At 43.2% G+C, this 16,348-nt stretch overlaps 1 protein-coding gene across 2 annotated transcripts in view; it reads right to left on the minus strand.

Annotated features, from left to right (window-relative positions):
• emc10 (ER membrane protein complex subunit 10) overlaps positions 1-14,921 on the minus strand; it is a 36,633-nt gene extending 21,712 nt beyond the window's left edge. The window contains exons 1-4 of one of the 2 annotated variants that reach the window (XM_067974489.1): positions 14,788-14,920; positions 10,412-10,478; positions 9,923-10,035; positions 7,750-7,848 (exon numbers count right to left, since the gene is read on the minus strand). In XM_067974489.1, the coding sequence (XP_067830590.1) occupies positions 7,750-7,848; positions 9,923-10,035; positions 10,412-10,478; positions 14,788-14,868 (360 nt within the window). In that variant the 5' untranslated portion in view covers positions 14,869-14,920. Of the gene's footprint in view, positions 1-7,749; positions 7,849-9,922; positions 10,036-10,411; positions 10,479-14,787 lie in introns of both variants that reach the window. The other variant, XM_067974490.1, reaches the window with a different exon arrangement.
• Positions 14,922-16,348: the final 1,427 nt, after the last annotated feature.

Raw genomic sequence — 16,348 nt, forward strand, 5'->3', positions numbered from 1 at the left:
TAACGAGAACATCCCATCATGGCTTGTCAAGCTTTTCCCCTTCCTCCAATTTACTCCCCATCTCTTCTAAAGGCACCCACGCACACTAGGGTGCAGTTGATTAGATGCCGGTTACCCTCTAGTATTTCGGCCAAATGGCTATTCCTCATGTGTGAGCCCAAAGAATGTTGTCAGCTTATTCAACCATCAAGGGCATCACATCTGAGCCCATTCCTGACCTTATCCCAGTCACCACACACAAGTACTTTCCAACAGGGTAACTCTATCGCGACCAGGAGCAGGGACTCTGGCTGATTTTTCCCCTCCTTAGCCCTGGGGCGTTGACATTAATTGTAGTGCCCCAAATGCTGCACCGGCTGAGAACAGTTAAATGGCAGAGATTGTCAATTGAACTTCTGGCTCAATTAGACTCTAGCATTACACACTGATCCCTACGATGAGCTGTCCAAGCATATCTAATACACCATCTCTGAACCTTTCAGCAGTGTACAAAAGGAACAATGGGCAGGGGCCAAATACGCAGCCGATTCCAATAAGCGGGTCATGCAGGGAACACATTTTATGTGCAAATGAAAAGACCAGCAACCTGATCTCTAACAGAGAAGATGACCGTATCCAGAAAGAGATGATGGTATCCAGAAAAGATTGCAAAGGAGCTCCAGTATCTGGTTTTAATTTAGCGTGCAGCTTCTTCACTACTAATATGGTAGCGTGGAAATGATACATAGTAAGAAAATACAGGATAGATCCTGTTAAACATGTGGTCAGCTAAATATATCTGGCTGGTAAACAGAAATATAATGACATCACCCTACTGGGGGAGGGGAAGTGCACTGATCTAGTCAATTAACACCTTTGGATACATTGCATTTCACACACAATTCATCTCTCACACTGCACGTGACACTACAGCTCACGTACACTCTAAGTAAGACAGTTCTTTTGGCCATTTCTGCACCCTCCCAACTCTTACTGGGATACAGTGTCACAGGCACAAACAACTCTCCACTCTCCCAAATGGCCATTCCTCACACAAGCCTAGAAAGTGCACGTCAGCAGGCTATTCAATCACAGATGGTGTCCCTAGCAGAGCTTCATCCGATCATCTGACATCCACAAGCATGCACTTTCCAGTAGGAGCCATTAGGTAGCGATCAGGATTGGCACTGTGGCCAACTCTTGCATTCCAACTGCTTCCCTAGCCAGGATCAGCCAACTCAGCACAAATTGAGCTCAAACCTGGGATCTTTGCTTGATGGGATAAAGGAGCAAGTTTTTAGAATAATAGATTTTCATCTGCCCCTGCTCTGCTGGCCTGTACTGGGGGATGGGAAGGAATGCTACAGTTACTTGTGCTATGTGCACCACCCTATCAAACAGGATTAAGAGCAAAAACATACAAAGCTCTGACAAACAGCAGGAACACTAGTGAAAAATGCTGACAGCGATGTTTTGAAGAAGCAGAGTACATGATTATAAGTTATAAAAAAAAAAGCACAAGCTAACTTTGAAGGAGAAGTAAAATCTACTGCATTGCATCCTAATTTCAGTCAACAGACTTTTACTTTTGCCAATTTTCTCCCCTTTTCTCCTGAACGCACTCTAGTGCTGGTGTACAGTTCAACAGGCACCACTGTTGTTACCTTGTCCAAATGGCCATTCTTAACGAGAGTCCAGACAGCAAGTGTTGGCAGGCTATTTGACCATGCATGTCACAGCTTAGTCAGATCCTGTTCTCACCTGACATGCACACACAGAGTTTCCAACAGGGGGCACTGGATAGTGATCAGAAGCAGGAACCCTGACTGATCTTTTTTGCCTCCCTAGCTCAAGGACACTGACGCCAATTGCAGTGCTCAGACATAAGCTCAGCAACACAGAGGTGGTGCCTTTATCCACTAAGTCATCAGGGGAGCTCAATATACAGGTTTTAAAACCCAACTTCAGTGTCTCGGTTTGTCTCATTTTCTCTCTTTTTACAATAGCTGTTGACTCTTCACCTAAGTTTCTCAATAAGAAATTAGAACGGTTGATATGGGTACACTCACTGATGGGTGTGACCACTTGTTTTATTTTTTTAGAACTCATTTATCTCATTAGCTGCAGAGCTGATTCTCCTCCTCAGGCACCAATGAATAGCCATTCTTCATGTGTGAGCTTAGGCAGCAGGTTTCGACAGGCGATTCAATCGTTGAAGGCTTCGTAGGTGAGCCCAGTTCCGATTTCACCCGATATCCACACCTGGGCATTCTTTCAGCAGGGGTTGCTAAAATCAGTCAAAAATAGCTGTTTTTTCTCTTCTGTAACCTACGAGTGCTGATACCATAGCAGCTGAACTGGTGCCCCAGTTGAGATCAGCTAACTTGGCAAAGAAAAGAAATTGAACCCAAGATTTTCGATTTGTGTGGCTTAGTACTGCACTTGGCCTTTACCTACAAGGACATTAGGGAGGTCGAACCAGTAATTCCAAAAGGAACGTGGCAAAAGATGGCTGATTAAGTGTCCCAGTGTGTCTCTTTATTTTTGCAGCAGTTTAGTAGAACAAACCTTCCCTTTAAGAAATAAACTCTAAATTTATAATTGCCAATTTATACAACAGGCTGCCATTTGGTGCAGCAGATAATGATTCAAAAGCATTTTTGTGAAAACCCTGGATTAATTTGTGATTCAGTAGGGAGAAGTGAAATATGAGCATAGAGTAGGAAAAATATAAAAATAGTCAAATCAGGTTCTGGAATAGGTCCTGATTTGGCTGAATGGCCTTTTCTCTTTCTTGCTTATTTGTGTGTTTAGTAATGGGGTACACAGAGGTGTAATAATAGAATCTAGTCACTAAACTGTAAATGTTGACCTTGCGGCATTTAGTGAGTGGGAGCAGACACGATTATTTTAAGACACAGATCAATAGTTGAGACAAGTGCATGAACTTTGACCTAATAAAAGCCTCACATAAGTCTTTTAAATAGAGGCATGTGGGAGACAGGGATCACAGCAAGTAAATCAAGAACTTGCACTCTCAAGATCATCACCAGGGAGTGCTCTAAGCTGAAGGTAAAGTTCAAGTTAAATGACTTCTTTAAACAACCTATGCTTGGCATAATCACTACTTTATATTTTGAGCAACCATGTTTTTTTATATAAAAATAGAAAATGGCCAGGACAAAGCTGGTTTAATTTGTTACAAATACCACCCCTTCATGAGCTGTAGTACTTTTTTGCTGATTTGGATTACTTCATGCTGTGTTATCCTGGGTCTCACTTGCAGCTTCTCATTAAACTGCAATGGAAAGTGCAGACCCTGCTCCCCTGCTTTGAGCAGTGAGCCACACAGACCAGCCAACTCCCGGGTTAAATCCCTAGTCTGTGCTGATCTAAGTTGGGACAACTGCAAAGAGGTTAAACTTGGTCTCAGTGCCCCTGGGCAAGTGAAAGGGCAGGGGGAGAAAATCGGCCAGGGTGGCCACTCACGATCAATATCCAGCGACGCTAGCACAGGGGCAGGGTGGGGCTTAGATGTGATTTTCCCATCCTACTGACAAATAGCCTGCCAATACTCACCACCAATGACCAGTTGGGCATGGAACGGAGTGACTGTCACCTGTGGAACAATATTCAACCAAGGAAAAATGGATTGGGGGAGGGGGGGGGAGGGGGGGGGAAGAAAAGAGAAGAGAAGAGAAAAGAGAATGGGTGGAAAAAGGAGAAAAAGCCTTCACCCCAAATAAACCAAAAAAGTAAAAATTGAAGTATTAATCGTCTATCTGCATAACTAAACACCTTACGTTTAGCTGCAACGGAGGACAAAGCAGTCCGCTTTATCAACAGTCCATCCACCATCTTAAACATTCACTCCCTCCACCACCGGCGCACCACGGCTACAGTGTGTACTATTTACAGGATGCACTGCAGCAACTCGCCAAGGCTTCTACGATAGAACCTCCCAAACCCACGACCTCTACCACTTAGAAGGACAAGGACAGCAGATGCATGGGAATACCACCACCTCCAAGTTCCCCTCCAAGTCATACACCATCCTGACTTGGACATATATCGGCCGTTCCTTCGGTGGGTCAAAATCCTAGAACTTCCTACCTAACAACACTGTGGGAGCACCTTCACCACAAGGACTGCAACGGTTCAAGGGCAACTGGGGATGGGCAATAAATGCTGGCCTTGCTATCAACGCCCATATCCCAGAATGAATAAAAATTGTTTTAGAAACCTCAGACTACTTTAAGCATGTCTATAACACAAGAAAGCCATGCTTTTCCATTTGACTCAAATAATCATGTGATTTATTTAAAAGCAGAAAGACTCCCAATGAGCACATTGCTTCATCACCTACCCTTATACCCCTACAATTATGATTCTGAAAAACAAATATAAAACTTACCAATACAGTTACACATTGCGTCTTACTTCATTCACCAACTTCGTCTCCTTTTGTAGCAGCCCAGCCTTGCCTTTGTTCCATTCTTAGAACTCTTAATCTTCTCCTCACCTTTCACGTTTGTTAATTCTGGGCCCTTTAATGTTCCTCAATGATTTTCCTACATGATTTTTGTCCCTTGGTGTCTTTTAGGCTTGTCCGCCCATGTGATCTTGGACCACTTATTGCATGTGCCTCCACTGGCAGCAACTCATGCCATCAGTGATGCGGGAGTCCCCACTCATCGTCAGCAGTGCACAGGAGATAAGCTTTTTTTAAAAAAACCATTTCAGTTGTATAAACAAAACAAGCAGTGGGTACACCTGCAGTTTACAGAATAAACTATTCATGTCACTACAACTCTCAGTGCCACTTGATTTCTTTCTATGCATCTGTGTGTCTGATATTTCCTGATACATTTTTTACATTGATACGAATGAGATATCTCTTGCCACGACTGCAAAATGAAACGTTCAGTGAAACAGGAGCATATCACATTGCCTCGACAGGAAATAACTAAACTGAAAGCAACCTCTAAGCTCAATGTAACTGTTTTGTACCCAGTTTGCTGTGTGAAGCACCTTTCTCCAAAACACACACACTTCTAATAAGGCTCCGTGCCAGCAGTGAATCTTTGCAATTTCTAACCTATACTGGCACTGTTCAAATTTGTTTTACCCACTGGAATCAATACTCTAAAGAAGTTGACGTAAGTGATAACACTTGTGCTAATGCTACACTGAAATACCTTACTGTAATTGTCTCTTCAACAGAAATATTGATGTCCAATAATAAAAGGACAGCATGGAGAAGCTTAACCGAAAATTGCATTTTTATATATTTTTCAAAAACAGGAAACAAGGGGGCAAAAAACATTTTAGGAATAATATACCAAAGAGACATTTTATAAATGTCTCACTTTCCAACTGCTGAGTCTTGTCATTTCAAAAGCATATCAAGTGGCTGGTCACAACTGGAGAGTGGAGGGAGGAGAGAGAGCAGCAAATAGTGAGCAGGTCCGAATAGACCAATAAAGGGAAAAAACGTTCTAAGTAATTGTGTTCAACTGTATGCGTAGCCCTTAGATACCCTGTCCAGCAACTGGAAAATCAGTTACACAGTAAACAAGAGTGGATAGATTTACCAACATGCAGATGCCAATTCATTACCATCTATTAGAAGGTGTATTCTCATTCTGTCTTTATGTGCTGCAAATTGCAAGGGGACCCATTTTGTGGACAAGAGTAAACAATTTTACAACACCAAGTTATAGTCCAGCAATTTTATTTTAAATTCACAAGCTTTCGGAGGCTTCCTCCTTCCTCAGGTGAACGTTGTTTTCCAACAACGTTCACCTGAGGAAGGAGGAAGCCTCCGAAAGCTTGTGAATTTAAAATAACATTGCTGGACTATAACTTGGTGTTGTAAAATTGTTTACAATTGTCAACCCCAGTCCATCACCGGCATCTCCACATCGTGGACAAGAGTGTTAAGTTAACACAAGTGTAACAGCCTTGGTCTGTGATCTGCTACCTTTGAAAAGGTGACAAGAATGCCAGGAATGTCATAAGCAAGATCAGATTACCAGCAGACAAACACAAACCAGCAATGAAATCTATCATTGAACAACCTTCCACTCAGCAACCCTAGATCAAACACATTGGGTTCAAAATGAAAACTTGAAAAATACAGAAATGATCCTTTTTTTGCCGTCTCCAATCAACATTTTGCCATCCATTATATTGGTATTTAGGAGCTAAAAACACATTGAGCCTGTTGGAATTTTTAATAATAAATTTAATTTTATATAACTGTGACAAGATTTTCATATGGAAATACTTTGAGAGTCAATTTTTGCCCTGCCTAAGGTATTGATTCTTGCTGGGATAAAGTTCCACAGATGCCACTCTCTCGTACTTGGTCAAGTGACCATTCTTCAATGACCGCGTCTAGACACTATGCACCAGCAGGCTATTTAACAGTGGAGGGCATCACAAGCAAGTCTGACCTCACCTACCCAACATCCACACATGTGCCCTTTTCAGGAGCAGCACAGGATAGCAGTCAGAAGTGGGAACCCTCTTACTGAGGGATTCCCACTGCTGCCCCAGCTGAGACCAGCTAACTCAGCAGAGGCCAGGAACAGAACCTTCTGCTCTATATGGCTTAGAGCTACACTAAACAGTACCTTTATACACTAGTCCATAGCAAACAGATCCAAAAATGTTGCTTTTAATAAGATACTGCCGTAGTAGCTGCCCAGAAAAAAAAAACATTATTACACTCATTCTGCTCCTGACGCACAATTCACTGTGTTTGAAAAAGTGACCACAAAATTATTGTATTATTTTCTCCCTTCTGATGTTTCCACCCCCATGTGCCTTATATCATTGACCAGCCTTCCCCAATTTCATGTATCTCTAGGAGATTGACTTCACTCTTTGATTTTCCCACTGTTGGTAAAGGGCTAGCCTCCACTGAACACCTCCCAACACACAATAACCTAGAGCAGAAACTCATTTTGTGGGAATCATAGATGCAAGCACGTGTCTAATCACTCTGCACTTGTGTCTTGTCATTGTCAGTCCCAACTTGTTGCTTTATAAGCAGTCCCCAAGGTTTCCCACCACTTTCTTTTTTGCATCACAGCAGATGAGTTAAAATAAACTCTTTCTGGACTGCCACAAAGTACGTTCAACGTAATAACCATTATTTTATATCTTCTTTATATTTAAAAAAAATGTTTCAATTAAGGCACTGGACAGCACACTAGCCTTTTAGCTCTGGGACTAGAGTTGAAATTCAGTCCACAATGATCAGATAAAAGACTCTTTTGTCTGCTGGCTGTAAGGTGCAATGTTAAATTCAGTTGGGGAGTCTCAGTTCATTTCCTAGTGGGTTGCCACAGCTACCCGAATTTAACACCAAAGTATCAACCTCCCTCAAGAAAAGCAATACAATGTCACACGATTGAAATAGGAGATGTTCTTCTGAAGTTAGGGCTGAGGCAAATTGTTGTAACAGAGGAGAGGGAACTTTACTCTGCATATTATTATTCCTGGCCTGGGAACACCCAATGATGACACTCAGCAAGCCATTTTCTATGTGCTACTGATGGGGAGCCTCACTGAAATGAAGTCCATATTTAAACATTTTCCATTATTTTTAAAAGGTCGTGAGTGAAATGAGCTAACAACAAACAGCCCCTATGATATGACTTCTATATATTAAAATGAAATAAATCATGCAACCACATTCTTCTCACTCATTGGTCAATTTGCAGTGCGTCTTGAATCCCTTTACTTTTTATTGGTACTTACTACTCGAACAAAAGATGACACGTAATCCATAGCAGAGCTCTCACTGCCCAGTTTTCTTGGGATCCTGATACGGTACAGCCCATCCGTACCAGCCATATCCTGTCAGGAATGGAAAAGAGACACAGATCATGAATAACTAAATAAAATCTTGATTCTTGACAAGTGTATATAAAACATTCAAGATAAAATCAGATTTCTGGATTCTACCGGCCACATGTGTCTTATTTGATGAAATGTAAATAAAAAATATCTAATCAATACTCTATGTGAATAAAGAAAGAAAGAACTACATAAATAGCACCTTTCAAGTTTCCAGGACATCCCAAATCACTCTACAGCCAATGAATTACTTTTGAAATATAGTCATTGTTGCTATGTAGGCAATGTGGAAGCTAATTTGCACACAGCAAGTGCCACAAACAGCGATGAGATAACTGACCAGTTAATTTGTTTTTGGTGGTGGCAGCTGAGGAATAAAAACTGGCCAGGACACCCTTACTCTTCTTATAGTGCCAAGAGATATTTTACATCTATTGGAACACATTTGGGTTTACCCTCACATTTGAAAAGAGCTACTTCCAACTTCCTCAGTCCTACACTAAAAAGTCAGCCTAGATTATGTATTCAAGTGGAATGGGGCTTGAACCCTTGACCTTCTGACTCAGAGGCAATTTGCAACACTAAGTCAAGCTGACATTGTAATCTATGGAGTTTGTGTGAAAAAGTATTTTATTTTCCTCCTTTTTCTCCTGAAGGTGCCAATTCTTGCTAGGGTGTGATTCCATTATCCTTCACTAACTTGCCCAAATGGTCATTCTTCATTTTTGAGTTGAAACAATGAGCACCAAAAGGCTATTTGGCCATCAAAGCCTGCCTGATCTTGTCTTCATCTAAAAATGCATTCTTTCCAACTGGGGGTCAGAGGACAGCAATCAGAATCTAGAACCAACTGTAGCTGCCCCTCTCCCTCATAACTGTCAGATAGGATCGGCAAACTGTAAGGCTGAATGACAAGCTTGCAAGTAACATGAGATTTTTTTTTAATCCTTCAATTTTTTCTCAGCTTTTGTGGTACATCAATTCCTCTATAAATTACTTCAGCTTTTTATTGCCCGATTGGCCAGTTCCTTGTTTGCGCAGTGTTGCCGTTAGAAGTATTTAGTATAATATTATCATGGGGAAAATTGCACTTATACCAACGTGCTTTAATGCTGTGCTAATATGCTTCTTATAAACATAAGAACATAAGAAATAAGAATAGGTGTAAGTCATACGACCCAGCTCCGCCTTTCGATAAGATCATGGCTGATCTTCTACCTCAACTCCACTTCCCCGCTCTATCCCCGTATCCCTTGATTCCCTTGTTGTCCAAAAGTACCCTTACCACTACCAAAGACAGATCCGTAACCACCAGTACTTCATCCTAGTGTTACATAACTTAAAGTGTTCTCTGCAGACACAATCTAAGTTTGGAAGGACAAAATTGATAATTGCACAAATGGGTGTTTTTCACAGTTCAAGCAGACAAATCTTTCATTCACATCAATAAGCTTCACTGAAATCCTAGTGACAGCACTGATATACCAAATGTATTTAGCTTTGTTTATCTATTTACTTGTATAACAGTTTTGAAAGCATCCATCACCCTCCAGACATCAGATTCTGTATAAAACACCAACAAATCACAACTGAACATTTGGGGGGGGGGGGGGGGGGAGGGCAGAATGTGAAAAAGAGACCCAGTATTTGCTGCTGTTTTTTAAAAAACTGATCTTGAGAATAATTTGGAGAGTTTATTAAAGTAACAAAAAGAGAAGCAAACAATTATCAATCCAGAGAAACTTCCAATAATAATTAGCCTCTAAATGACCAGAGGGCCGACTTAAACTACTTCCCTATAGGAAGTACCTGAACAGTGACCTTAGGGCAACAGGCTAGGTTAGCAGCTAAACATCACAACCACGTTCCACACCACAGACTTCCCATTGTAACATGCCATGGACGATCACCTAGCCTTTTTAAAGGCTAACCTTCTCTTGGTTAAAGGCCAACTACCCATTTTTAGTGAGTAAAGAAAACAAAAATCTTGTTTGTCAACTTTGAAGCTATTTCTCTAGCATAAGGTTCAGACTGTTGCCTGTGATCCAGGAACATGAAGGAAAGTGCTACTTACCCGGAGTTTATTCCTTTCGTCCTCTGTCAGCTGAGTCTGAGATAACGTGAGTGTGTTTTCTCGGCCTGGTCTCCATAGCAACGAACCTCTCTTTTTGTACTGAACGCTGTCATCTACAATGATAAAACAATTCTTTATTGCTCTAATTGGCTGTAATGCATGGGTATCTTAATTTCATGAAGCAAAAGTTCATGATACTGTTCTTGACCAACATGGACAATTTCCAGCAGGAGCCACTGAATAACAATGAGCAGGAATCCTGGCTAAATTTTTCCCTCTCTAATCCAGGAGCACTGAAACAAATTATAGCAACCCAACTGCTCTCACAAAGGATCAGATCAAGCCATGAATAAAATGTAGGATTTCCTGGTGCATGTCTCAGTTGCACCAATGAAGCCACCAGGGGAGATTAGGATTTCTATTTGGTAAACCACTGTGACAATCCTAATCCTATTTGAAGATTAATTCTCATTAACTCTTTGGACTTACCAAATTCAAATGAGTGCTCAAGGGACACAGACACTCCAGTAATTTCAGAGTCTAGAACATCTCCTGGCTGAAAGAGAAGGAAAAAAAATTAGTGGGCATGCGCCACTGCAGTATTGGAGAATAGACCATTTTCCCACTCGTGCTCAGCATCAAGCACTACCAGATCAGCCACGAGGAGGCCACGCAGCTCTAGCTGCAGAGCTTCTAAATAGAAGGGCGCACAATAAATTTGCACAAATTTAATTTAGATATTTTAGAAATTTAGATGATGGACAATAGCCTGTAGTGCAAGGCAGCATTAAAGATTTAAGAAGAGGAGAGAAGATTAACTAAGTCAGTAAGTACTGACTGGGTGACATCGAACCTGGATTTTAACAGCCTGAACATTATGGGTGGAAGCGATGATAAGAAATTCCAAAGTTTTGAGCTTTTGGGAAAAATAAGCCAAAATAGAAGATCCCATGAGTCTTAATTTCAAGCAGTGAAGATTCAAGGAAAACGATGCGTATGTAGGACAGATCTATATCAAAGAATAAATAAAATACTGAAAGGAGGGACTACTCTATAGGGAAGTACATTCAATGCAAAGTGCTTTCCTTTTCATGCTTTAATAATTTAATTATGTAAAAACATTCTTAATCGAGGAAAAATTACACTTTGAAACCTGAAGTTTCAGTTCAGATGGAGGTCGCTCAAGGGTTCTGTTGAAATGAGAACCCCCTGTGACACTTTTACACAGTTATAATAGATTTCCTCTTTTTCCTTCATTATGTATTACACATGGACTAAGAAATTAGGAAAAGCGACCTAATGCAAAAGCTCTAATTCCTGTGTGTAATTGGCTGTAGATGTGCACTGAGCCAGAGACATTCTTACTCTGATTATATATATGCTCCTATTTCCCTATGTGCCTGCAACAATACAGGCTGGCTTCAGTCAAACCACCTCCCCGACAGCAAAATAGAAATGCACCAAGTGATCCATAGGGTAAACGGGTCAAATCCATTTCAAACCACTATGACATAGCATGCTTGAAGAAAGACTTGCATTTATATAGCACCTTTCACAACCTCAGGCATCTGAAAGTGCTTCACAGCCAATGAAGTACTTTTGAAATGTAGTCACTGTTGTAATGTAGGAAACGTGGCAGCCAATTTGTACACAGCAAGATCCCATAAACAGTAATGAGATAATGACCAGGTAATCTGTTTTTTTAGTGATATTGGTTGAAGGACAAATATTAGCTAGAACGCCCTTGCTCTTCTACAAAATAGTGCCATGGGATCTTTTACATCCACCTGAGAGGTAGACAGGACCTCGGTTTAACGTCTCATCCAAAAGACAGCACCTCCAACAGTGCAGCACTGGAGTGTCAGCCTAGATTTTGTGTTCAAGTCTCTGAAGTGGGACTTGAACTCACAACCTCTGAGGCGAGAGTGCTACATCTGAGCCATAGCTGACACCTTAAGCCCCTATGCACTCCACTAATGCTTTGCCAAATTAAGGGATTTTAAAGATGGCATCCCAAAATATCTGCTAAAAGTTGAGATGCAATTATTGACATTACTGTTAGTGATGTAGTGTTGTTAGCAGGATTCCAGTGAATGGTGGGCAGGTGAAATTTTTGCAATAGATACATTTGAACGATGCTAATCACTCAGCAGTGCAATTACAGATTTTGTATTTCCAAACTTAAGTTATGTTTGGAGGGAGTACCATGAGCTGTATAATGCTATACAGGTGGTTACGTGTATCATGGTATGGTACAGTACAGGAGGCAGCCATTCAGCCCATCATGTCTTGCCCTGGTGGTAGTAATGGGAGTAACTGATGTGATAAATTTAAACTATCATACAAGAAGTGTATTGGCACCAACATTAAAAAGCATTGCCCGAGAGAAATTTTGCCTATAGCATTTTAGTACCAACATGCTAAATATGCCTCATGACAGCACTGTGATACCTCATTGTAAGCAATTATATTTCAAATGAAAAGTCAGTTTCCAGCAACTATTCACATTTACAAAATGTATCGAGGGGTATGCACTTTACATTCAAAGCTACCTTTACTTTGCATCAAATATTTTTGGAAAAATTCAAAGTTGGAAGATTTCTGCCTGTTTCCAGGCACACCCAAATCTCGACAGTACCGAACAGTATTCACTGCAAGAGATTAAATCTGTCAGTAATACAGATTTATTGGACAATAGTATGCAGTAAATCACAGGGTGACTGCACATAGTGTACATCATACTATAGCCAAGACAGAAACCTGCAGCTTTTCTGGAAGCAAATGTAACACTTAATTTTATTTATATCTTATTTTAAGCACCGTTCATAATCTGTGACAAAATCATTTCGGATAGCTTCAATTATGTATTCTGCCTCAGAGATCACCGTGCCTAGGTAAGCGCAATGAGGAGTAAAAAAACAAAACTGACATTCTCAAGGGCTTGTGTAGTACAGGAGAGTTTCACACTGTTGCTTCACCTCTAGAACCTGGGCTTGAATCCAACCCAATAAGGTTCGTACAACAATTGGGGCAGCCTCAACTCAGTACAATTGCACAAACTGCTCACAATTTGCCATAAATTGCAATCTCACTCAAGAGAGCCCATTAGAGCAATTAGAAGGGGAAATAAAAATGTCACACTAGTGCAATAGGCAGTATTCTTGAGGTTGAAGTGCACTGTTGGAACAGAGTAGGAAGAGTTGTACTCTAAACCTGACTGTTCTATACCTGACCTGGGAATATTCCATGCTAACGCTGATGCAAGAATGTGTTCCATTCCATTCCCATACTTTTCAGCCGGGTTCACTGGATAGCAGTGAAGAGCAGGAACCCGGGTTGATTTTGCTGTTCTTTAGTTTATTGTGACATGGGATGAACCAACTGTAGTGTCTCTACTGCCGTTCTAACGGTGATTTAACTCAGTAGAGACCAGGATTGGACCTGGGACATTTTGGATGTGGGTCAGTCACTCAATAGACAGTGAATGTAATAACTGAGGAATTGGAAAGGCTTTTTCCTTATAAAAAAAATGTTAACAGTTTTTATTTAAAATGTCTAAGTTTTATCAAACATTAGGTCTCAGAATACAGGCATAATTCACAGCCATCATTTTGAAAATTCCTTGTCCGCCCGTGCCCGTCGCCGGGCACTGTCCGCCCGTGCCCGTCGCCGGGCACTGTCCGCCTGTGCCAGTCACCGGGCATTGTGTGCCCATCGCCAGGTAGTGTCTGCCCGTGCCCGTCACCGGGTATTGTCTGCCCGTGCCCGTCACCGGGTATTGTCTGCCCGTGCCCGTCACCGGGTATTGTCTGCCTGTGCCTGTGCCCGTCGCCGGGTATTGTCCGCCGTGCCCGTCGCCGGGTATTGTCTGCCCGTGCCCGTCGCCGGGTATTGTCTGCCCGTGCCCGTCGCCGGGTATTGTCTGCCCGTGCCCATCGCCGGGTATTGTCTGTCCGTGCCCGTCGCTGGGTATTGTCAGTCCGTGCCCGTCGCTGGGTATTGTCTGCCTGTGCCCGTCGCTGGGTATTGTCTGCCTGTGCCCGTCGCTGGGTATTGTCTGCCTGTGCCCGTCGCTGGGTATTGTCTGCCTGTGCCTGTCGCTCGGTAGTGTCTGCCTGTGCCTGTCGCTGGGTAGTGTCTGCCTGTGCCTGTCGCTGGGTATTGTCTGCCTGTGCCTGTCGCTGGGTATTGTCTGCCTGTGCCTGTGCCTGTCGCTGGGTAGTGTCTGTCTGTGCCTGTCGCTGGGTATTGTCTGCCTGTGCCTGTCGCTGGGTATTGTCTGCCTGTGCCTGTCGCTGGGTATTGTCTGCCTGTGCCTGTCGCTGGGTATTGTCTGCCTGTGCCTGTCGCTGGGTATTGTCTGCCTGTGCCTGTCGCTGGGTATTGTCTGCCTGTGCCTGTGCCTGTCGCTGGGTATTGTCTGCCTGTGCCTGTCGCTGGGTAGTGTCTGCCTGTGCCTGTCGCTGGGTAGTGTCTGCCTGTGCCTGTCGCTGGGTATTGTCTGCCTGTGCCTCTGCCTGTCGCTGGGTAGTGTCTGCCTGTGCCTGTCGCTGGGTAGTGTCTGCCTGTGCCTCTGCCTGTCGCTGGGTAGTGTCTGCCTGTGCCTGTGGCTGGGTAGTGTCTGCCTGTGCCTGTCGCTGGGTAGTGTCTGCCTGTGCCTCTGCCTGTCGCTGGGCATTGATTGACGCCCGTGACCGTCTCGCGCTCTGCACAGCCACAGTTTAAACAGCGGCTCACGTTCCATCCTTAACGGCCGCAACCACGGCCTCTCTTCCTCTTTGCCCGGCCCTGCGCATAGCTCTCACCGCCACCACTACCCGCGCCCGCCTCGCTCGACGGCTATAATCTCTCTCTCGCTCACTCACCCTCCTGGAGTTGCCGAGACCGGCACCGAAGAGGCAAAGGAGCAGAAAGCGCCTCAGGAAAACACCGCTACGCGACTCCATCACCACACAGGGAACTGCGGCGATGCAGAACTACAAGTGCAATGCAATATGGGATCGCGGAGGACCGTGTGCCTCCCAGCGCAGTGCAGCATGATGGGATCGTGGAGGATTACCTCTGAGGTAGTTGGGGGGTACAAAAGGTTAATGGAAGATAATGTTTACTCATCCTATTCCTGTACAACACACTGAGCAAAAGTATTCAACCTCCCTTGCTTAGAAAATAAGCAACCCACCCCCTTAGAACCATAGAGAAGATACAGCACAGAAGGGGGACATTCGGCCCATCGTGTCCTCGCCGGCTCAAAGAACAACCAGGTGCCCATTCTAATCCCACCTTCCAGCGCCCGGTCTGTAGCCCTGCAGCTTACAGCACTTTAGGTGCAGGTCCAGGTGCTTTTTAGAAGAGTTGCGCGTCCTTGCATCTGCCACCAATTCGGGCAGCAAATTCCATACACCCACCACCCTCTGGGTAAAAAAAGTTTTTCCTCATGTCCCCTCTAATCCTTCTGCCAATCAGCTTAAATCTAAAACTCTCTGCTAGGGGAAACAGGCACTTCCCGTCTACTCTATCTAGGCCCCTCATAATTTTGTATACGAACCCTTCTTAAGCATTCCACTACAACAACAACTTGCATTTATATAGCGCCTTTAATGTAGTAAAACGTCCCAAGGCGCTTCACAGGAGCGTAATCAGACAAAACTTGACACCGAGCCACATAAAGAAATATGAGGATAGGTGACCAAATGCTCGGTCAAAGAGGTAGGTTTTAAGGAGCGTCTTAAAGGAGGAGAGAGAGGCGGATTGGTTTAGGGAGGGAATTCCAGAGCTTAGGGCCTAGGCAGCTGAAGGCACAGCCGCCAATGGTGGAGCGATTAAAATATACCGACCTCCTATTGCGCCCACATCTGTAATTTTAAAGTCAGAGAACTGCTATTTGCTCTCAAATCTTTCATCACAATAGTTGTGGCCTAATCAGAAATAACAGCACAGATGGAGGCCACGAGGCACATTGTGCAGGTTCTTCAACTGGAGTTATCTATCATCATGATTTATGTTTTTAGCATTGCCCTTCCACTGGTGAACCTCCATGTTAAAATCATAGAATCTTACAGCAGAGAAGGAGGCCGTTCGGCCCGTCGTCCCTGTGCCGGCTCCTTAAAAGAGCTGTCCAATTTAGTCCCACTCCCCAGCTTTTTCCCCATAACCCTGCAAATTAGACCACTTCAAATACATGTATCTCCTTATGTTATGCAACTCTGGAATTCTGTTCTCGAATACTTCAGTGAATCATCAGCCATTGCCTTGAACATTCCTGGAGCTGTTAATGATGCCTGACACCATGAATGTCTGATCAACTTACTATTAAATTGCACCACATGTTCAAGAGTATCCAGCTTCCTCTCAAATGATGCTGTAGTTCACAGCTAGCCTGCCTTACAAACAGGCCTTCATTATCAGAACCAATAGGGGAGGAGAAAG

This window comes from Heptranchias perlo, chromosome 40, assembly GCF_035084215.1.
Source record: "Heptranchias perlo isolate sHepPer1 chromosome 40, sHepPer1.hap1, whole genome shotgun sequence".
Classification (NCBI taxonomy): Eukaryota; Metazoa; Chordata; class Chondrichthyes; order Hexanchiformes; family Hexanchidae; genus Heptranchias; species Heptranchias perlo.